At 33.9% G+C, this 24641-nt stretch overlaps 1 protein-coding gene across 1 annotated transcript; it reads left to right on the top strand.

Moving 5' to 3' along the window:
- Nucleotides 1–807: 807 nt before the first annotated feature.
- On the top strand, nucleotides 808–23687 carry LOC132103164 (tyrosine-protein phosphatase non-receptor type 6-like). The gene is made up of 16 exons (XM_059508030.1): nucleotides 808–934; nucleotides 1157–1185; nucleotides 2039–2161; nucleotides 3374–3568; nucleotides 8312–8492; nucleotides 10062–10178; nucleotides 10651–10776; nucleotides 11729–11825; nucleotides 11956–12035; nucleotides 12143–12289; nucleotides 12441–12575; nucleotides 18841–18995; nucleotides 19332–19399; nucleotides 21924–22075; nucleotides 22694–22767; nucleotides 23262–23687. The coding sequence occupies exons 2-16, from the start codon at nucleotides 1178–1180 to the stop codon at nucleotides 23362–23364; spliced, it is 1761 nt and encodes a 586-aa protein (XP_059364013.1). The 5' UTR covers nucleotides 808–934; nucleotides 1157–1177; the 3' UTR covers nucleotides 23365–23687.
- Nucleotides 23688–24641: the final 954 nt, after the last annotated feature.

Below are 24641 nucleotides of genomic sequence, written 5' to 3'. Positions count from 1 at the left end.
AGAGGGCTAGATATTTGCAAGGCAAAAATGTATCCTTTTCTGGGTGCAGGTATTAGCTCAGCATTATGTTAAATTGTGTCTGGCAAAAGTTTTAACCATGTAAAAAAATAATAATAAATTGAGCAGCAAATCAGAATATTAGAATGATTTCTGAAGGATCATGTGACACTGGAGTAATGATGCTAAACATTGACTTTTGAAATCACATTGTGAAGAATCTCATGACCTCATTTTTTAATGTTAATGTGTAGCAGGGTTATTAGTTAAATAACACATACAATTCTATCCTTGTGGTGCATTATGGCAGGTAAGGTTTTACATTATGTACCTCAGGCCATTTCGATGTAGTAATAATAATAATATAGATTTATTTCTGTGTGTTTGTATTAGTGAGAGGGGAAGGTCTGAAAACAAGGAAGTGCAATGTACAACTAAACAAAATGGACTTTAACTGTCAGCCTCAATGACACCCTTCCTGTGAAATCAACCTGCGAGGAAAAGGGCATAAAAGAAGAAAGACAGGGAGCAAAAGAAAGATTAAGTTAATTCAGAAAGCCATTGGAGAAGAAATAATAAGAGGTAATTTAATTGTCATTGTTATTTTGCACTACCTCTAGTTCCTCTATTTGACTCTTGCAGTTTCAAAGGTTGAGCTGAATGTTTGTATGATAATGTCGGATAATTAGTTATTTACAAAAAGAACTTAATGAAACGGAAGTTCATCTGACATCTCTGTATCTGTCTATACCTCTCTTGTTTGCTTTCACTGTTTTATGAAAAAGCCACAAAAAGGAAGGAAGAAGTTTGTAACAGTGCATGAGAGAGTGAGAGAGGGAGGGACATACGACAGGCTTATATACACTGTCAGGACGACCTGCTCATCAAAGCGCCGAAAACTGTTTATATTTCGAGAGAGGAGAGGCAAAGCGGGCAGGTATGAAGCGGCTAGACAAATGATTATGAGCTGGGGTTGGTTGTGTGAAGGAATGTCACTGCACTGGTTATAGAAAGAGGGAGGCATATGGAAAAAGTAGAGGATGAGTGCTTACATATGACACGAAGAGACTTCTTTACTGCTCTGGATTATTGTGTATGCCTATATCATATCTAATACAATATTAATTTGCATTCAATTCTTTTTCCTTTTGACCGGAAGAGGAACATTTGAAAAAGGAAGATGGTCCGGTAAGTTGAGACAGACTTCGCACTTGTTCTCTTGTTGCAGTCTTGTTCAACTCCTCATCTTCCCCTTTTCAGTTTTGCTGCTCTTTATGTTTTGCACAACAGACTCTTATTTGTGAGTCTTGCCATGTGTTTTAAAAAAAATAATAATTTTGTGTGTGTGTGTGTGCATAACTGCAATGTGCAAGGTGTATTTATATGCTGATGCATGTCTGGCTGCACGTGTATGTGCATTTCTGCAAATGCACTTGGTGGTTTGGTAGGCCGTGGTAGAGTGTACTTGTTTTTGCATGTGCTTCACCATAACACACACACACACACACACATATAGTTTACCCTCTATATCTAAAAAGTAAAGTATTTGGAGACTTTTTTAAATGCATGAATATATTTGCATTACATAACAAATTAAAAATCATTTGGATCAATGTGCAAAGAAATAATGCTAGAGATTTTCTCAAAACTTAGTTTTTTTTTTTTTTTTTTTGAGGTTTTCTAGGCCATTTTTGCAGTTAAATTTAAACGTGTCAAGATGTGGATGTTTTAAGTCATTTCCCCTTGAGTTCAGACAGGTGTTCTAAACCAGAGGTATAGTTCATCATATTAACTATGTATGTTTTACACTAATAGTGCACCACACTGCCACAAATTTTGCAAATATTTTGTCTTTTTTTTTTACCAACATGCTACTTTTTATCATTTCAAACCCAATAAACTTATTTTGGGGGAAATGTTTGGATTGCGTCCAGTTAATTTGTCCACAAAAGTATATTGTGCCATTATGTGAAACCACTCTTTTACATTATTGTCTCTAGAGTGTCTGACTCTAACAAAGGCTCATTTACACATTGAACAGGTGGTTCCACAGAGATCTGTCTGGATTAGACGCAGAGTCCGTTTTGAAGACCCGAGGTGTCCATGGCAGCTTCCTGGCCCGACCCAGCAAGAAGAATGTGGGCGATTTCTCTCTGTCTGTTAGGTACAGCACTTTTGGTTCGATGTGTAAAAATATCCATCTTCAGCCACTTTTTACGCCATTAAAATTAGATTCTTAGGATAAGCTGAGGTCAGACTGGGTGATAAATAGCCTTCATAGCTTTCTGTTTCTTTCTGCTGTTGTAAATGCAAGCCTCTCTGTGTTGGCTAAAAACAAAAAACAAAAAAAAACTTTTTATTTATTGAATGTTTCTGTATTTGACTGGTTTTAGTCCAGTTATTACTTTTTTAATTTTTTCTTTTTTTTTTTTGGAATAGATGTCAAGCAGTTTTTTTTTTACTAGAGAGACATCACGCACAATGTGGCAATAACTATTTCATTATAAGCTGTGCTAATTTCCATCACTTTTCCTTTCTTTTCAGAAGCTGTGTTTGAGTTGTGGTTTTCTGACCTTTAACATATTAATGCATATATATTTTCAAGCTATTTTTTTTTTTACACGTTATCAGCCATGCGACTGTCATCAACAGTTCAGTTCACTTCACATAACAATGCAATAATTCACACATTTATCTATATGTGTTTTAATTAATTCTGTAGACTGTAGAACCTAATTAGATTTTTTTACATTTAGACTGTTAAATATGCTCCGGACATACAATAAGTTTGTTTCCCTATGTGTTTAATATACAAGTGTCTGCGTACAATTCTTTAAGCTTTTAATTAATAGGATATTATAAAGCTTAAAAAAATGAAGCGAGAGGGGAAGTGAATGGGAATTCCCAAGAGTCCTCCATTTACATGCTAGTCTCCTCTTTACTGTGCCACATATCTGATGTGTTGTTTCGTCTGGTGCCAAACCACTTAACCAAATCTAGTTTGCTGGCACACTTGAACACAGCTATTTTTGGTTAATGACTTATTCTCAGGAAGACAAACTTTCAAACCTTGAAAAAACCGGACGAATATGTTTGGCTAATCAAAATCTGTGATGGAAAATATTACTGCCATCGTTTGTGAAAAAGACTTCAGGTCAAGTAATTACTTCACACTACCCGTACAGTTTCTACATCCTTTGTGAAGTTACTATTACTCCATATCCTGTGACATTATGTTCTCTTCAAACCAGTTTATGTTTGGGGACATGGATTAATTATTTTGAGATGCCTTGTTTTATTAAATAACAAAATAATACAATTTTACTGAGTATGGTGCATCATCAGTCCCCTTTTCTTTTCTCCCTCTATCTCTCAGAGTAGGAGACATGATCACACACATTAGGATTCAGAACACGGGTGATTATTACGATCTGTATGGTGGGGAAAAGTTTGCAACGTTGGCCGAATTGGTGGAATACTACACTGGAGATCATGGAACTCTACAGGATAAAGATGGGACCATTATTGAGCTCAAATACCCTTTAAACTGTTCTGATCCCACCACTGAGAGGTAAGCCATCATGTGACCCTTCATCCTGAAGATGTCCAGATGTATTTACAAAATTAGCTGGACAAAATAGCTAATACAAGCAGTTTTTTTTGACTTTTGGTTTGATCTAATTTGTGTGCGTGACTCTTATATATTTCAAAGGTTTCTGTGTCATAATTTTTTAAAGTGAGTGTCATCTGTGTTTGCTAACCTTGTCTATGCAAAGTTATATCCTCTTTCTCAGTCATGTCAAATATTCTGATTATGATGTTTGCATAGGTTGCGTATGGAAATATTCAATTTCAACTATTCCAATCCGTTTGCTTTTCCTACACCATATCTCAATTCATGAGGCCCCCACAGATACATAAATACACATACACATGATATTCATGCTTGTTTCTACTGCTTACTGATACTGAATATATTTATATATGTGACATCAATCATTGTTGTTGCAGTCATGCTGTTTACAGTTGTTTCTAAAGTTAGGTTGTTATTTTATTCATATCAGCTGGAAGGTCAACTTTTTAGTAAAAAAAAAAGAGAAAAACTTAAAAGGTCAAAGTCATAATGTGACATTTTCAGGTCTTGTATTATGCTACTCCACTGTTTGATGTTAAACTTAATGCAGCCATTTGAGTAGTTGGAAAATCCTGCTTGCAAATTTATATTTAGTCTGCTGCTGTAGTGGATCCAATAGTCAAATTGTCCATGTAAACATGGCCACAATATTTTGGACATGGAAAGCCTTTGACTCATAAGGTTAAGAATTTATATTGGTTGTACTGTTGTTGATAGCCTATTGGTAAATAAAGTATTGCTGCTTTGCCCTTTTTGAGAGTGTTAGATGTTTTGTAGATTCAGCAGTGGTATTTTATGCAAATGTATCTATTCAAATAGTGTTATGCTAACTGAGAGCATCAACTTTTATTTGTGGCAGAAAAATGCTACTCAAGATGCACAGCAAGCTAACAAAAAGTGGTTAACTACAGAGCTTCAGTGTACTTTAATTCGTTTTTGCTACTAGCTAGTGTGGCTAACAAGAGAGCTAATAGTTCATAGTGTAGCTAAGCTAAAAAAAACAACTTTTAAAGTTAACTACATTAAATCTTGGCCTAGTAAGTTAGCCACAAGTTACCTTTTTCAACACTGGTCGCTATGCCAAAAAGTTAATGACAAATTAATTGTAAAAATTGTTCTTACTGGCTGTAATACTTCCACAGTAAAATTGTGCATGCAAAATGTCACCTCAGAGGACTTTCCATCCCTGCTGATTTTGTAAAAGTATTTTGTTAGCAGCACATGATTAGCCATTTTATCACACATTGGAATTCTTCCACACTTCTACTTTCAATTATGTCAGAAACCGAGGGACAAAACTTGATACAAATCTCCCAAATTCTTTCCAAAAATACTGTTAATCTTATAAAATAAAGAGTAAAACCAAACAACAGTGGATTCATTTAGTTCAGCAAGAGATATGTTAATGTGACCAGGAAGAATAAATCATATAAGATGGTCTCTTTGGTTTATGATTACACCAAATGCACCAAATTCTTGTCTGTTACTACAGTACATCAGAATCTGATACAATTTACATTTGGCCGTTCAACTGGAGAATTTTTCACATTACACTGTATCAGTTTCTCCTGTTTATATGGATCATAGTCACAATCCTGGACCAGCATTTGCTAAACATAAACTTTTTAACATGCCTAATGTCACTTTAGTTAACCTTACTTGCGTTTAGGTTTGTGGATGTTGGCTGTAACAATAAGTAATGCAAAATGCATGTTATGCACAGATATTTCAGACTTCATTTGTTCATCAATTTCCCTTTTTGTCTGCACACAATGTCTGTATGGTGCAAAATTTAAAAAAAACTTAACACATATAAGTGTGAAATATTTCAGATTAATTTTTATAGTTAATGTAATGCATTGGAAAAAGGAACAATAATTCACTAAAATTAAGACTGTCTAAACAAAAACACACTAAATCTGATTAAACTGATAAAGTTTAAGTTTGTTATAAATGTAATAAAATGGTACGTTAAAGTTAATCATTATAATTTGTAATAATTATGAATAATAAAAAATATAATCATTTTTAGAATACTTTATTATAAATTAAAGTGCATATGTCGGAGATTGCTAATACAAGTGTCTATTTTGCATTCTTTCATGTAATTACTTTTTTCAGTTACAAATGTATATTATATTATATACAGTTACAAATGTATATTATATTATATTATATTATATTATATTATATTATATTATATTATATTATATTATATTATATTATATTATATTATATTATATTATATTATATTATATTATATTATATTATATTATATTATATTATTATCTGCATTTTGAGAAAAATGTTCATCTTAATATTTGGTTTGTGACTTTTACCCAAGTTTGTGTAAAAATCATGTCCACAATGTTCAACAGAAGTGAAAGCATCTGACCTTCCCTGCAAAGGAGAGTACATGATCAAGAATTTGCTTATTTGATTATTGACTTAGAAATAGTGCAGTCTTGAAAAATTTCTTATTCATTTTATGTAAAAGAAATGGTGTGTTGTTAAGTTTATAAAATCCTGAATCCTGTTTATTGTCAGGTGTACATAAAATTTTTATTCCCTGATTTCAGTGTGGCCTTTTGGATCCCAAAGTTTTACCATCCTGGTCACAGATTTTTCTTTAAGTTCTTTATTTCATTTTAATGCACCTTGAATTGCAGTCACACTCCACCCTCCCTCGGCCATGTGTCTGACTTCCTCTTCTCAACTGCGGTTGGAAACTTTAGTTTTGACACATTTGCAAACAGTGACCAGACCCATTCAGGCCTTTCTTCATCTCTCCCCTATCTCTCTCAGCTCTTTGTCCCCCACACTTCTGTCTATCTCTTTCTCTTTTTTTGGTCATGCTCATGATGAGCTGCTTGATGGGTGTTGTCTAACGGACCGAGAACCTAAAGTATGCAAACCTAGGTCACATGCAAACTCAGTGGGACACTTTACCTTCTGGTATTTTCTAGAATTTACAGATATTTAATGAGAAAGTTATCGCAAAAAAAAAAAAAAATCTGTCATAATTTACTTTCCCTAATGTCGGTCCAAACCTGTATTACTTACTTTCTTCTGCATAACAAAAAAGATATTTTGCAATGTTTTTCAACTGTCTTTGTCCATACTACTGGGATCCAGAACAACTGACTTTCATTGAAAGAGTGAATGCTTACATTTAAAGCAACTTAAATGTAGAACATGGTCACCAGAGACTAACACATAAGATGTTGTAAAGAAAATTATGTTCTCAAGTCTATCACGCAAGTTCTGATACCTTGGAAGACAATTTGCAATGAAAGATGGTATAAAGTATATACAACTGGCAGATAAAATAATACAATTAATGAGAATGTAACTTTCTAAAAAGATTAAGATGCACTGAAAATATTGTTGATTGTTGATGATTAGAAACACAAAGATGTCTGATTGCATGATGACATGGTGTCTTAATAATAAGACAGATGTCCCGCTGATATGTGTCCCAGTCACATGTGCTTAACTTTTGGTCATACGGATTTTTTTAGTAAAGACAGAGAACTTAAGATTTGCATTAACAAGATGTAGTCAACTAAAAATATAAATTAGACCATTATAAATGTAAGGGTGACTCCACCTTTTTTGGTAGCTTCCCCCAGTCTCTGGAATGACATGCCTATTTCTATTAGATCTGTTCTTCTTGGCCTTTTTTTAAGTCCAAGATAAAAACCTATCTTTTGAGTTGGCATATAACAAGTGAAAAAGTATAATTGCACTGTATTTTAGTAATGATGTACTGTACTGTTTTATACATTATTTTAGTCTGTTTTGTAATGTGGAATTTTCTGTTTAACTTGTTTTACAGCACACTGGTCAATTTTGGTTGTGGTTAATAGTGCTATATAAATAAAATTGACATTGACATTATATTAGCAATTGCTTATTTTATTAGTGTTAAACTAATATACACACATATACACACATATATATACACACACACACACACACACACACACACACACACACACACACACACACACACACACACACACACACACACACACACACACATATATATATATATATATATATATATATATATATATATATATATATACACATTTATTATTATTCAGAAGCAGCAAACTAATTCACCGGTTGTAATTGTCAAAGAGCAAGCATGGAAGAACCCCCATTTGGCGATTTAGCAAGCCTCTCTTTTTTTTCTCAAGACAAGAGAGAAGGAAGGACAAGCTAAAAATACACCAAAGTCTCGAGTCAAGAAATCTTGTCATCAGAAAATTTTCCGACCGCAGTACAGGAAGCTAAGATGTAGAAATTGAGAACTGAGCCCAATTGTTAACAAAAAATTTTGTATGCTAGAGCATGAGGGCTGCCAGACTTTTGCACCATGATTCAAAATTGGATTGCTAATAAACATATGTGCACTGGAAATACAGATGTGACATAAATGTTCAGTCTCTTGTTTTTGCTCTCATGGCTGCATTGGTTTGTGGTGCAGCTGCATTTGGCTTTAAACCTTAACTGGTTTGTTTACGTCAGAGACATCAATTTATTCATGTTATGCATGCAGGAAATACTATTCATATATAAATAACAAGGTACATTTTACTACTACTTTTTACTTTTTTCTATTATGAGAACATCTAACAATGACTTTTTCCTCCTTTGTTTTTGCGTCTTCAGGTGGTACCATGGTCACTTGTCAGGTCCCAGTGCTGAGAAGCTGCTCCGTGAGCGTGATGAGCCCGGGACGTTCCTGGTGAGGGAGTCGCTCTCCAAACCAGGAGACTTTGTTCTGTCTGTGCTCACCGATGAAATGACCAGTGCTGGTAGGAGGGTCTCCCACATCAAGATCATGTGCAATGTAAGTGAGCTCACACATGAATGATTGTGCGTCAATCCTTGATGAATAGGATTTATGCTATTGGTCATTTAGATATAGAACATAATGGATCTAAGAATGTTCTTTTATATAGATCTTAACATCTTGATCAATGACACAGCATTTAAAGGTATAGTTCACCCAAAAATGAAAAGTCTGACATAATTTGCTCATCCTGAAGTGGTTCCAAACCTCAGCAGAAGAAAAAAGATCACACAGGTCTGGAACAACTGGAACATCATTTTAGAATTGTAAGGTTCTATCTGCACTCTGAATGGTTTTGAGATATTGAGCTTCAATTTTTTATATTTTATTTTGCATTCCATATACTTGGTAGATAGAACCTTTTGCTTTCTTAATAAAAATTCCCAAAAGTCCTTTAAAAATCACATAGTGTAAATAAATTAGTCTCAGAATAAGAATTTGTGAATAACTAAATTTTGGCAAAAATGTCAGATAGAAATTTAGAATTCTAAGGTGATGAAATACCAAAAATAAATAAATCTGCTTAACTGGCAATATATTTGCACTCTGACATATATACACATTCACATAGTATGACATGTGTACAGATTCATACAGTTTGACATACATACATATAAACATGCTTGACATACTTAGAAACAGTAAAGCATTTAAATACATATGGTACACACATTACGACACTGATTCACATGCTTGGGCTTACCTGAAAAACGCAACTGGAGTCATGAGTGTGTGTGAATGGCAGCGGGGGTGGTCATGCTCCACTCAGGGCTCTAAATAAGCACTATTGTTGTGCTGTTGAAATGAATAGTTGAAGTATATGGCCAAGGGAAAATCAGGTCAACGCACTGCCTGTCAATTGTTTATTTATTCCACTGGTATGTGCGTATGCGTATGTGCTTTAGTGAGGTTCAAAGCAGAAAAACCACCGTCGTTGCATTGTTACCCTCTGAGCAGATTAACAGAACAAACTGTGTTCTGTGAAGACGGTTCTAATCAGCTCAGAGAACCAAACAATTCTGTTAAGGCCTAAAACCTTTTAAATCAGCCTATGCTAACCCTATTTTATCTAAGAAAATGTAAGCTCTCACCAGTGGACAGCTTCTGTTAATCTGATTTAAAGACACAGAGAGCTTTTGTGTTGCCGTTTTGGTGATGTTATTAGCACATTTTCAAGCAAACCTATTCAAAAAGTTTGGTTTTCAATAAAACCTATGCTTCACAAGATTATGAGAACAGGTTTTTGGAGATTCTCAGCACGGCCGTAGTGAATGTGATGGAACTGACTTCAAATGAGGCACATCCACTTAAAATGTTGTTCAAACGTAAATGCAGTAATCTCAAAGGAAATGGCGTTCATGAGTAAAACAAAGAAAGTATAATATGCTTTCTCTCACAGTCTAAATGTTTTTTATAATGTCTTGTCTTTATATTATAATCATTTTAATAATTATTTGAAGGTCAATTTTGGCATCCAGTTAAGGTGCCAGTGAACGGCATGTTACCCTTGAGTATGAATTCAACTGACTGATTCACTTTTCATTTCTTATGCATGTTGATTTTCAGAATGACCGTTACACAGTTGGTGGTAAAGACGTTTTTGACAATTTGGCAGACCTTGTGGAGCATTTCAAACGCACTGGTATTGAGGAGTTGTCTGGGACAATGGTTTACCTCAAACAGGTGAGGAACATCTGTAGTGAGTGAGAGGGTTTTTTATTTTTTCATACCAACATAAATGTGAAGCGAGATGTTCCAACAAAAGCACCAGCAACTAACCATCTACTGGTATTAACCACAGCACTGTGGAAACTGACTGTAAGGTTTGGTCATGTTAGCTTATACAGAAATTATTGATAAATTAAGCTGAAATGTTTCGAAAGTGTAAGAAAGCTGAAATTAAGAGCATCTGTTCTGCAGAGGTAAAGAGATTTGGCTGGAAGATAACTGTGAAATAGAGTTATTTATTAGTGTGACAAAACGGCACATCACAAAAAAACTGTGGGAAGCACCTTTAATGTTGTGATTAATCTTCGCCCTTTCTGTCTCTCTCCTCCTTTCTGTTGTCGGTCTCCTACTCTTTTCTGTCTGTCTGTGTTGATGTTTCGCTCTTCTCCCTGTTTGCATTTGTTTCGATGTCTATCCTTTTCCTCAGCCTTATTACTCCACAAGGTTGAACGCAGCTGATATTGAGAGCAGAGTAAAGCAGCTCGACCTGACCTCCGATAACATGGACGGGGCCGATAAAAAGATAAAAGCTGGGTTCTGGGAAGAGTTTGATGTGAGTGGCATGTTTAAAGGTTATTCCCCACCTGCTGTAGATGAATCACAAGTCCTTAATGCATTAGAAGCACAGCAACATTTAATGAACACATTGTGGGATTTATTTGGAAAAAACTATTTTGAAAATATTGCAGTAATGCTACTTTTGTAAAGAAAATACATTAAAATATCTTAATATGGAGTTACTGCTTTTCAGTTCAAATAACCTGTTTTATAATATGGACCAGCCTAAAAAAAACACCTTTTTAAATGTGATTTGATTTGAGTTAAATCATATTTATGATAAATTTTTTGTCATATTTGATTATTTTGTCAGATTGTTGAGCATTGACTTGCTTAGGAGAAACCAAAATTGCAAAAACTGAAAATAAGTAAACAATTAAAGAAATATATATATATAAATTAAATAAAATAAAATTTAAAACAAAACTCTGCAGATTAGTTAATGTGAGTAAAAAAAGTTTTAATTCCACACAAGTTTTGAAAGATTTGCGTTGTAGTTTTAGGTTAGGTTCTTGTTCTTTCAAAGCAGTTAGATCTTAAGAGATAATTATTTGGATTTATTTAATAAATTAATAAATTAAATATGTATATTTTTTTATTTTGTGTTTTTACATTTATTTTTTTACATAAAAAGACAAAAACAGATGAAGTCACAGGCACACGTTTAATTGCCATCTGTTTTTTTCCACATCATCTACTTTTACATTAGCTTCTGATTAAAGACAATTCATGCATTTTTACTGTCATTTTTGTAATTATAACAATTTGTACATGTTGATCAACTGTTGCTAAAATTAGTGCGTTCCTACTAAGATGATCACTGGTCGTAGTAAGGTTAGACCACATCCAAACTGTTGTTCAGAGCTGTTCTCTACAGGCAGGATGTGGTCATGTGTACTCTCTATCTGTGCTATTTCTGATCTATAAATCTGTTTTTCTTCTTTCAGGCGTTGCAAAAGTTGGAAACTAAGGTAACGAAGAGCAGAGATGAAGGAATGAGACCAGAAAACAAAAGCAAAAACAGATATAAGAACATCCTTCCCTGTGAGCAATGAATCTCATCGCACTGCAATATTTCTTGGAAAAATATAAATGAAATATAAGTTTAGTAGTGAGAAGTTGCATAAATTGTGACAGTTTTTATAATAAATATTTACATTTCTTCTCTTTTCAGTTGATGATACTAGGGTTATCCTGCAAAACGCAGATCCCAATGTTGTCGGCTCTGATTACATCAATGCCAACTATGTTGTAGTACGTCCACAACATAAATCACAACATAATCATAAATCTCTCAAATTCTTTCGTTAAACCCTCTCTTTTCTCTCCTCCTCTCTTTTTCTATATGTCTGTGCTCCCAGAACAAATTAATGGATATTAATTACCAGAAAGTTTACATTGCTTGTCAAGGCTGCCTCCTAACAACTGTAAACGATTTCTGGCAAATGGTATGGCAAGAAAAGACTCGAGTAATTGTCATGACAACAAGGGAGGTTGAAAAAGGACGGGTTAGTAATTGTTGACAATCTTCCAATTCATAATGAATTCAATTTTTTTTATTTAGTATTATTATTAGTAGAAAATCTCTTGACTGTAAATGTAACATTTTGAGGTCTATTAATATATAGTTGTTTTTTTTGTTACATGCGCCCTCTGCAGAATAAGTGTGTCCCATACTGGCCAACTACTGACGAAAAGCAAAAGGAAGCAGGCAGATATGTGGTGACGTTACTGTCTGAGAAGGATGCTACTGATTACAAGGTCAGAGTGATGGAGCTCACAGCAACACATCGGGTAAGAAAACTGTCTTTTTCAATACCTCTGTGCGATCATTCACACTAGCACACACCACATTTCTGCATATAGCACCTGCTCCCGGATTCTGTCCCTGTACGTCATTCTCTTCCAATGCATATCATACCTTTGCCTTGATAAAACAGTTTGAAGAAAAGAGTATTGTCTTTTTAAAATAAGGCCTTTCTGTTATTAACTAACACAGTTGCATTATGGTTAGATCAAAAAGTCTAAAGGTGACACCACTTTAGTACTCTAATTCAAAGATTTTTTAAGTAAGATTTTTTTTTTTTTTACGAAATTTAAGAACAACAACAACACAATAAAAAAGAATAATATATATATATATATATATATATATATATATATATATATATTAGGGTATGATGAGACACTTATGCCATGAGACAAAACACGAGACTGGGTTCACAAGAACGATATGAGATTTTTTTTTTTTTTTAAGAAATCCTCAATGATGAAATATATAGGGCAAAATAGTATTTTATTCAACTTAAAAATGCAAAATGCTAAAAAAATGTAGGTGCATTTTGAAATCAACTTGTACTTTATAAATTAAACATTTATTTCAATTAATTTTATGCAGTAATAAACATCATGTTAACACTGCAGAAGTGTTACTGACAAGTAATTGCACAAAAATATAAACTTAACTTTAAAGTGGAAATGAAGTAGATTTTAACTTTAATAAAAAAGTATATATAATAAACACAATTAGTGTATCTATTTCCAAGAAGAAAACAGTGGTTCCCAAACTGGGGGGCGCAGCAAGGCTGAGGGATAGGACCCTATTAAATCCATTTTCTTTTTTCCTAAATTCTGTTTTATTTTATTTTATTCTAAATGCATTTTTTTCAAATTAACATTTAATTGTTCTGTATTGCTGTACTCCTTTTTAATAGTTACATTAAATTGTATCAATTAAAAAGCAAGTCTAATTAATCAGAATCATGAAACTTATACATTTCACATAAATCTATTAAAAGTTTAACAAAATGTCAAGTTTAGGGCGCTATGAATTTAATTTTTTCTCTATATATTATTTATATTTTTTTATACCTAATTCTGTGTTTTAGCATGTCTGATTCTTTGAATGTATAAACAACTTAATTTGTTAATTACATTTTTTCTTAATGTAGCCTTTTGAATTTTTATCAAAATGAAGGCATAAAACATACATTTTATTTATCATTTATCTATTGTAGGTTATATGAAGCTGTTTTTACTCAAATCAATGAGTAAAATGTTCATGAAGTGACTCTCAGAGCAGTTTTGGAGACGTTGTTCATGTTTCCGTCCTCTCTGTTTTTATGACTGGATAAGAAATTGATATTGATATTGATATTGATAATGTTTATTTCATTCAAGGATATTTTTTTTTCCAACAAAACTTACTTCATCATCCTCATATATATAATTTATAAAACCATGATGAAAAGGAGGCAGGGTGAAGAATATCTTCTATTTCCTGCCCCCTGAACAAAAAAACAACAAAAAAACAACATATCAAGTCCCCGTCAATGCATGATGATAACAAATGAAACAAACTAGAAACCAAAACACCAACCTAAAACAGATTCCAAAGCAAAAGCAAACCACGATCACGACCATCATCATCATCAATTTCTATAAGTATTCATCCAAAGCAAAAGCAAACCAAAATCACAACCATCATCATCATCATCATCAATTTCTATAAGTGTTCATACAAATCCATTGGTTTCTCTTTAAATCTTTTTTTTAACTGAAATATATTTTTACATTGCTTTAGTACATTTTGTAGAGAATTCCAAACTTTCACTCCCACGACTGAAGTACACATTTGTTTTGCTGTTGTCCTTACAGTTTGATACCTAAAATGTCCCTTTCTTCTTCCTTCATATTCTATAAGGACAAACAAGTGTTGAAGGTTTGTGGGCAATACTCTATTTTTTGCTTTAAACATAACAATAAGTGTCCGTAATTCGACCAATTCTTTAAATTTTAACAATTTAGAGCCAAAAAATAAGGCATTTGTGTGCTCTCTATAATCTGTTTTAAATATAGTTCGTATGACTCTCTTTTGTAATAGAAAGAGTGACTTTGTATTGCTTTGATATGTGTTTCCCCACACCTCCACACAGTAGCTGATGTAGGGCAACACCAGTGCACAATACAAAGTTCTCAATGCCTTATAATCTAACACGTTTTACCTTATTTAGTACAAAAATACTCTTAGATATCTTTTTTTGTATGTATAAGATATGTGGTTTAACTTTCATTATTTTTGTTCCTGCTATTGATAGTACAATACTATCATCTTTTTTTCTATTACCAAAAATCATAAACTTTGTTTTCTTTAGATTTAATGACAACCTATTAATGTCAAACCATTCCTTCACTTTAACCATTTCTTGTTCCATACTAATTACCAATTCATTTAAGTCATTTCCTGAGAGGTAAATGTTTGTGTCATCTGCGAATAGAACAAAATTCAATAACTTAGATACATCACAAATGTCATTAAAGTAAAGCATAAATAATTTTGGTCCTAAAAAGGAACCTTGCGGTATACCACATTTAATTTGCATATTATTGGATTTGTTATTATTATACTGAACGTACTGTTTTCTTTTGTTCAAATAACTACTTAACCAATCCAATACTATTCCTCTCACACCATATAATTGTAGCTTTAAAAACAAGATTGAATGATCAACTGTATCAAATGCTTTCTTTAAGTCAATAAACACCTATTGTGTGTTTCTTATTGTCAGTTGCATTTACTATGTCCTCAATTATGTTCATGGTCGCAGAAGCTGTAGATCTACCTGAACGGAATCCATACTGACTCTCGTTTAACAATTGTTTTTTTTTTCAATAAATTCATCTAATTTTTGCACAAAATTTTTTTCAAGGACTTTAGAAAATTGAGATAATAGCGAAATTGGTCTATAATTTGTAAACCTATGCTTATCACCGTCTTTGTATAGTGGGACCACCTTTGCTACCTTCATCCTATTAGGGAAGATCCCTGTTCGAAATGAAAGATTAAATATGTAACTTAAAGGTTTTTACATTTCACAATGATCATATCTAACCCATCCGTATCTGTAGATGTCTTGTTTTTTAATGCATTTACTATAGATAGAATTTTATTTTCACTAACATCTCCAAGAAACATTGATTGGAGTACTCTACTCCCCCTTGTCCCTCCATTCTGTGGCCCTGAGTTATGTTTTTCAATATTCTCTGCTAGCTTGGGTCCCACATTTACAAAAAAGGAATTAAATTCATTTACTACTTCGTTTAAGTTTTTAATTTTCTTATTATCCTCGTTTATGAAATGGTGTGGTGTACTGTCCTGACCTAATGTAATTTTCCCAATCAGCTTATTCAAAATATTCCATGTTCCTTTAATATCAGTTTTGTTTTTTCTAATAAACTTCCAAAATAATCTTTTTTCACTTGTCTCATTATTGTTGTTAATTTATTTTTATACAGCTTATACTTCATTTCTGCTTCTTTTGACCTAAATTTGATAAAATCTCTATAAAGTGTATTCTTCTTTTTGCATGCATTCTGTAGTCCCCTAGTAATCCAAGGGTTTTTGGATGTAGATATAAGCTGTCCTTATATCTACATTGCACATATGGACAATGCCTTTCATATAATGTAAGATATTTATCTAGAAAAGCTTCATATGCTGCATTTACTTCCCTGACATACACCTCTTCCCAGTCTTGTTCACTCAAGTCATTTCTAAATCTAAAAATTGCTTCATCTGTCCTTTTTCTAACATATTTAGTCCTACAGCCAGCTTCCTTCTCATTGGGTATTTGACAATCCAAAACACAAAAAACAGGCAAATGGTCGCTTATATCATTGATCTCCAAACCACTCTTGGTTTTACTTTCTAAAACATTTGTGAAGATATGGTCGATCAATGTTGAACATGTTGTAGTAATCCGAGTTGGCTCGGTGATCAATGGAAACAACCGTTTACTGTATAGCATCTCCAAATAATCACTAGCTGCAACTTGTCTATTCACACTCAACAAATCGATGTTTGTGTCCCCACACAAAATATAGTTTTTCTTTTCATTCAGCTGACATAACACCTTTTCTAGCTGTTCATTGAATGTTTCAATTTTTGACCCAGGTGTTCTGTAAATGCATGTAACAACAACATTCCTCTTCTTTTCCATATCAATCTCCACTGTAATACATTCAAATAAATCATTAATGGCTGTTGTCATACATTCTACAATTTTGCATTTCAATTCAGTGGTCACAAATAAGGCAACACCGCCTCCCCTCTTATCTCTTCTACTGCAATGATGCAATTCATAACCTTCCATACAGAAATCTACACCTCGAGCTTCATTAACCCATGTTTCTGACAGTGCTATGGCTGAAAATTTATGTTTTAAAGACCTTAAGTATTCCTGGATCTTTGTAAAGCTTGCATACAAACTCCTACAATTAAAATGTATTACTGAAAAATTACTGTCCAGGCTAACTGTATCATTAAACTTTTCTTCTGTATAGTAATCACACGTGGAATTAATTGTGTTAAAGCAGTGATTTTCTGGATCAATACTGCATTCAAAATCATACAACTTGTAGTCTATGTATTTAGCTCTTAACAGTGTGTAGCCCCTTGTAGGCCCAGAGAAATCAGTCTCAGTCATCATTTTCTATAAGCAAACAAATAGACAAATAATAATACCCTACAAATATTGTTTTTACAACTGCTGTGTTTAACCAACAAGTGCCGCCATATGGAGAAATAAATGATTTAGTCCACAATAAGTAAAAAAAAAAAAAAAGTCGCTGCAGTAAGTCCCAGTGGCAAAAAATGAAAAAAAAGTAGGTTTACAAAAAAGCAGCAGTAGCAAAGGCAGTGTAATATTAACAGTTTATAAAGTTTGAGCCTGCGTCTCCAGGAAAGCATTGTAAATCCGGATCGATGAATAAAAAAATAAAATAAATAAATAACCCTACTATAAACAGTCATAGTCAAAGTAGAAAAATGTTTCCTACCTTGTTCCCATAGGTGCACCGAACTCCCTTCAAAACTAATTAAACATCGGCCAAGGATAGAAACTTTTTGAGCACCCCTCAAGAAAAGTAAAAAATTTAATATATATCCGGCCAAAAACGTGACTAATCCTTTGGTCTTCACCTGGCCCAAAGTTCCTATATTCCCAAGAAGCATGTTTGCCATCATCTTCATTTGTAGCAGTCCAGATCTTTCAGCTCCCTAATCATCAACACTTTCTCCGCTTCAGTCGAGGGGCCATTCAATCTTATCAACACCTTGCAATCTCTAGTCCAGATAGCCTTTATTTTACGTTCCTTCCATAGCTGCCGAGCAATTTGGGCAATCTCGGCATTTTTGGATGTTAGGTGTTCATTGATGTACACCGCCGTGCCTTTGAGCTTTTTTCCCTGCAACAAAATTTCCGTTTTGTGTTTACAATTCACAAAACTCATCATGATTCTGGGCTTGGTTGTGCGGTCCTTTCTTGGTAGAATGTGTCAAGCTGTGATGTTACTCTTGTCCAGATGGATGTTCCTATTTTGAAGAAAGGAGATTACCTGCGTTTCGAGGGATTCTTGATCTTTCGAATTTAGGCTTTTCTCGTCATCTCTCTTAGTCACCGCGGCAGCGTACGTCCTCGGTTTAACATCAAGGCCGCTTATTATTACATCTTCTTTGCGGGTAAACAGTTCCGTATCTTGGATTCTACATTCCATTTCATCCATCTTCAACACTTTATTTTCAAGTGCAGCAATCCTCAGATCTTTTGCGGCCACACTTTCTAAGAGTTCTCTGATTTCTGCCAAAAGGTTTGTTATCTCAGTTTGCTTTGCTACAACGTCTCTTATATCTTGCGTCAATTTCTTCAGTGTTTCATTCATTTCTTTTATTGTTTCTTCCATCGTTACCTTCTTTGGAGGTATTATAGCCTCTGGGTACCAAAATACTATTAATTTGACTTCCCAATTAAGATATATATCGATAGAAACAACAAACAATGTGGAAGAGCCGCAGGGCATGGCAGGGCCCTGTGTCACACTTGGACGAGATTACACTGCGTAATTTTCCCGCTTATCATGCATTCACTTGCCTGATGTGAACATAAAATATCTTGCATACTACCAGTTATGACCAGTGTAATGCAAATATATTTGAGAGATCTGGAGTAAAAATAAATTAGAAATTCTTAAACCAAAAAAACTGTATTTTATCTGATTCCAGAAAGAGCCAGCTCGCACCATTTGGCACTACCAATATTTGAGCTGGCCTGATCACGGCGTGCCGCAGGAGCCTGGTGGAGTGCTCAGCTTTCTGGAGCAGGTCAACATGAAACAGCACGAACTGTCTTCAACTGGACCAATGATCATCCACTGCAGGTACTTACTCTCAAAAGAGCCTCTTATACCTTCATCTTCCACTTGGGTGCTTAATCATGACCATAAGACATGCTATTTCATGCTATATCAGATGATCTGAATAGTCTTGACATTTTATGGACAGCATTGAACACTGATGCAATATTAAATGCCACTTATTTTGTGTTTCTCACAAAACATCTTTGGGAGAAGCCATATTTCAACTTTTTGTAGTCAACTTGTCACTCCATATTTTACTCTTTAGTATTAACGTTATGTGGGACATTCAGTGTCTCAAGACCTCTGCCAGCTTAAAGAGATAGCTTCAGTTATTTGTTGATTAATGTGTTTTGGCAGTGCTGGTATCGGACGAACAGGAACCATTGTGGTGATCGACATGCTTATAGATACCATTGATGCTAAAGGTGAGTTTATATCACTCTGTATTGAGGTTTTGAGGTTTTCTTACTTTCACTATGAACAAAAAAAACTGCTTTCTGTGAGGCTTTAAAAAGTCAGCAGCCTGCTATCTGGAAGCTTGGTGGTTCAGTCCCTAGCTGAAGCAAAATATTAGCCATTGTACCCTTCAGGAAAGCACTTAAAACCCTTAGGGATTGTCCTGGTAATACCTTCATCGTACCATTCTTTGGCAGCGTCACATGAAAGGTCATAGGCTCAATTGCCAGAGAACTGATGAACTGATTAAATGAATACCTTGAATGTGATAAAAGTGTCTGCTAATTGCATAAACACACTAATTTATCTACTGAGTTGAGAATTTATTTATTTAGGTTGTTTTTACTCAAACCTCTGGAATCCTAGATTTTTATTAATCTCAGCTCTTAATGAGAAGTTTACAGTTTTATTTAAGCTTAAAAACATTTTAGAGAGGTCAGTACTGTTTCAGTATTCACCTTTATCTCTAAACATTAATGAACATTACCATGGCAAAGCTATTGCTACTAAAGGTTAATGCAGTGCAATCAGATTGATTAAAGCATTATAACCTGTGAACAGGGGCGAAAATCTCATCTAAATGTTGGGGGGGGGACAATAAACATAACATTTCTCATGAGCAAGTTTTGAAGGGGACACCAATAAAACAGGCAAAATTGTACTTAAGGATATGTGTACAGAGAGGAAAGCCTTACTATTGCATAGAGACCGTTCCATTATCCTTCTTCTCAAAGTTTCTTTTTGTTTCAATGAAAAAGCTGACTAAATTGACGAAAACATTCTTCAAAACAATTTTTTTTTTTTTTGTTGCAACATTCTTCAAAACAATTTTTTTTTTTGTTGCAATGTTTTTGAAGTTGTTTACACAATCAAGCCACCAAAATACAATGGAAAACTTTTATTTATTTATATAGCACATTTAATAGCAATGTTGTTGCTTCACAGTTATAATTAAAACATGCATATATAAAAACATTTGCCATGCCTAGCAAAATGAAGGCATACACACTCTTAGACATACACCCTCACACAACTGTTTGTGAGATCGGTATAGACGTGAAAGATGGGAAAAAACTAAAAATTATAATTTATTACGTCAATGACTGATTTGTTCAAAAAGTGGATTTATTCAGTTATGAAACACCTCCTCAGTGTGTAGCTTAGTTTCAACTTTTTGAGTTGGTGAAATAGAGCTAACACAGGCAATATGGTGCCTAAAATGCACTTAATATTAACTTATTGTTTATTAAATTTTTATAAAAATCTAAATCACAATTGTTATGCTAATATCTGGAGAACAACTGCACTCTTAGTATGATGATATATTAGATTAACTATATTAAATTAAATAAACCGACCAGTGGCGGCTCGTGAATTTTAAAATAGAGGAGGCAAACTAATTGTATTGGTCTGGGGATCCCTGCCAATTGTTATTATTATTATTATTTGCTTAACCAGTTTAAAATGGCTTTTGGCAGCTTTTAGATAGAAACCGTAAAGAAAATATATTCAATATCGCTACTCATTATAAATACTTGGTAAATTATCAGCCCAGCCGCTCCGGGAGACGTTCAAACCATAGACTGTATAAAAACAGGTTCAAACTAATATCTAATTTATGTCTCTATGATGGTTGGTTGATATTCCAGAAGAGAGGCTAGCCTCCTCTATGATGTTACTTTTCTCAGCACTCCTCAGCGCTGAAAGTGAACACTCGATGCTGATTGGTTCCCCTGGCCTCCCCCTCCCCTTCTTTTTCACTTAGCGGTTGTAAAAACGCCTGTTATAATCGCTAACAGCGCAGACTACATCGGTGACAAAAGTAAATTGGTACACAATAATATTTTTTGGACACGACTTATTAATGACTCAGCATCATCTATATTAAAGAGAAAATACCACGTCATCCGATGATTAATGTGAATAAAGTAAGCTAGACTTATGGACTTCCACAACTACTGAAACACGATGTTTTCTCGCACCGGACTGTGTGTGTGTGTGTGTGTGTGTATGTGTGTGTGTGTCGGTGGTGGTGATGTAAAAGGGGAGCAGGCAGTGGACCAAAGCAATGTGAGGCAAAGCAGGGGGAACTCGAGATGTTTAAAACTTTTTTTGTTGTTGCTCAGTTTGCATTTGTATTGTTTTACTACTTACACAATTAGTTTAACTATATATCTCATTATATTATTTACAATACACTTATTTCAATTATAGTTTAGGGGGGGGACAACCCTCAGATAGGGGGGGTCCGGACCCCCCGACCCCCCCGCGATTTCCGCCATACCTGTGAATGTCCTCAGGCTTTCTAATATGTTTAACTACTATGCTTCCTTTCTAAATGCTCCAGATGTTTTAACACAAATAAATACAGTTGGTCTTAAAATCTTATAATAGGCTTATTCTTAGTTGTTGCAACCACATTTTCAGCCTAGATCTTGGATTAAACATGGTAGCAGTTTTTGCAAATGAATCTAAAGATGTTGTTTTTGTCAGGTCTGGACAGTGACATCGACATCCAGAAGTGTATTCAGATGGTTCGAGATCAGCGGTCTGGCATGGTGCAAACCGAAGCACAGTACAAGTTCATCTACTTGGCTGTGCTACAGTATATAGAGTCGACTAAACTCACACGAAGGGCTGTCATGGTAAGAAAACGGCCGAGTATCATGGTTGGAGGTTTTTGAAATGCACTAAAAGCAATAAAAGCAAATTAAGCCAATATTTGGTTTGAGAAATTAATTCTGTGTAATGATGAAATAATTTTTTTATGGAATTAATACTTTTTAAAGCAACGGAGCATTAAATAAAAAGTGACCATAAAAACATTTATACGGTTACAAAAGCTTTTTTATTTCAAGGAAATCCTGATCTTTTGAACTCTCTATTAATCAAAGGATCCTGGAAGAAAAATTTTATAATTTTTTTCCCCCCACAAAACTATTAAGCAGCTCAGCTGATTTCAATCTTGATAAAAATGGATCTTGAGCAGCAAATCAGCATATTAGAAGGATTTCTGAAATCATGTGACACTGAAGCCTGCAGTTACTACACATTGTAATAAAATTTCATGATATTACTGTATTTTATTTTGGTCAGATAAATGCTGACTTTTGAATGATAGTATATCCATTTGCCTTCAGAACAGTTCCCATGCAATATCTTATCAAAGTCAACACTGTAAAAAGGGAAGATAAGACTTATATCCTGTGTCTCCCATCTGTTGTACTTAGTATTGATTTTTTTTTTTTTACTTATTATTACAGGAAACAGAAACCGAATATGGAAACCTCTCAATTCAGCCTAAACACCAGAAGGCCAGTCGCAAAACCTCTTCGAAGTAAGTAGAATTCTGCTTTTAGTGTATCCTCGAATACTCCCACAACCATCCAGAAACATTCCTCTCACATCTCCTTATCTTTCCCCAACCGATGAGCAGTTAAGTAGGCGGTTCAAAGATCTCTCAGTCTCACAGACATTTTTAGAAGCCTTAGAGCCATTGTGCAATATCCCATTGGAAGAGAAAGGGAGGGATTGAGTTGGATATTTTATCACAGATCTGGTATTGTTTCAGTTTGATCCTGCTCTAATCACTGAGTTGAACTAACCATTGGCTTACTTGACAATGTTTGGCAAGCCTCTCTCTCACGTTTTGTGGTTTGGGTCAATTGATAGCTCAAGCTGCTGACAAAAACAATAAAACTTTGAAACATTAAAAACTCATTCACTCCTTTATTCGTATAGAAGTTGGGATGGTTATGATGACTGTTGTATGTTAATGGATAATCAGTTATACTAATTTCTTTTCTTTTGTCTAATTTTTTTTTTTTTCAGAAAAAATGAAGATGTTTATGAGAATCTGGGAGCAAAAGGAAAGAAAGATGTCAAAAAGCAGCAGTCGGAGGATAAGAAGAGTGGCTCTGTCAGGAAACGATAAAAAAAAAGAAAGATGAAATTTAATTTTGCTTCATTATTGTACAGCTTATTTTAAAATAAAATTTCAGCGGGTTTTAAGAAAATTGTGCCAGGGTTAAACAAAGTTGCTATTTGATCTTATCAAACAAATCTTGCTATGTTTTTTCTATGTGTATTTGTTATTTTTTTATATTTAGTAAAAAAAAGATAAGTAAATTCACTTAATTGTAATTGATATAAATCATCCACTCATTCTCAGTTTTAATAAAATGCTTGTCGAAAGACTGTTATCCCTGGCCATTGTTACACATCTGCTGCAATAAAATGAAGGTGTGTTTGCATACATTTTTTTATTTTCAGGGAAGTTATTGTAACTGTACGGCCGAATGGAAAGGTTGATGTCCTGGGGAGATGATATGCACAAATCCTGGCCTGATGCCAGAGAGAGGGACCTGTATCATTCAAATTCTTTACATCAGACAGAGAGCTGAAGACATCAGGGTCAAACGTGGCCCTTGATCAGTGAACCCCATACAGGTCTGACCTTGTTTAACACAGAGGCACAGTGGGAAAAAACATTAGGAGAAACGAATGAACTTTACAGAGCGCCACATGAGCAACAGAACAATATGTGTCAGAGAAAAACTGGGATAAAGTGCATGGTTTGATTTCCAGGTCCAGACCTAAATTATGAATATTATGATTGGGTTTTAAAATGTTATGTTTTCAGTGTTACCCAACTTCTATCATACTGTCAGAAAATTTCCATATATTGTTATTCATCCTATTATTGATAAACATTTTTTTTTTTTAGGATTTATAAATCACATTCTCATTTAGTAAATAAGTATATTTAGCAACTTTCAACTGTGATTTTGCTTATATACTTAATGCAAAAGGTTCACATCGTTATAAAAATATAATAAGGATATTATTAATGGTAATATAAAAATTGATCACTGAGATACAATTAGAGTTTTTTATTATTTTAATTAGCCAATGTCTTTGTGTTTTTGAGTTTTTTAAATACGTTTATACAGTTTTTATTTCTGTTTTAGTTTTCTTTACTACATCAAGTCAAAGTGACTTAATATGTGAAATGTTGTCTTTTATTTTATTATTTCAGCTAACGTTTATTTAATTAGGAAGTAAAGGAACTTTTTTTTTCATTAATCATAACTGCATATTTAATAAGATCACGCCTAATTGCATATTTTAAAGGGGTAAAATTACCATATCTAATTATTTTGTGTGTATTTTTTTTTTAACAATCTCTGGGAAAATGCCTGCAAAGCGATC

This window comes from Carassius carassius, chromosome 24 (genome assembly GCF_963082965.1).
Source record: "Carassius carassius chromosome 24, fCarCar2.1, whole genome shotgun sequence".
Taxonomy (NCBI): domain Eukaryota; kingdom Metazoa; phylum Chordata; class Actinopteri; order Cypriniformes; family Cyprinidae; genus Carassius; species Carassius carassius.
The sequence above is the reverse complement of the archived record's forward strand: the minus strand, read 5'-3'. Positions and strand labels throughout refer to the sequence as shown.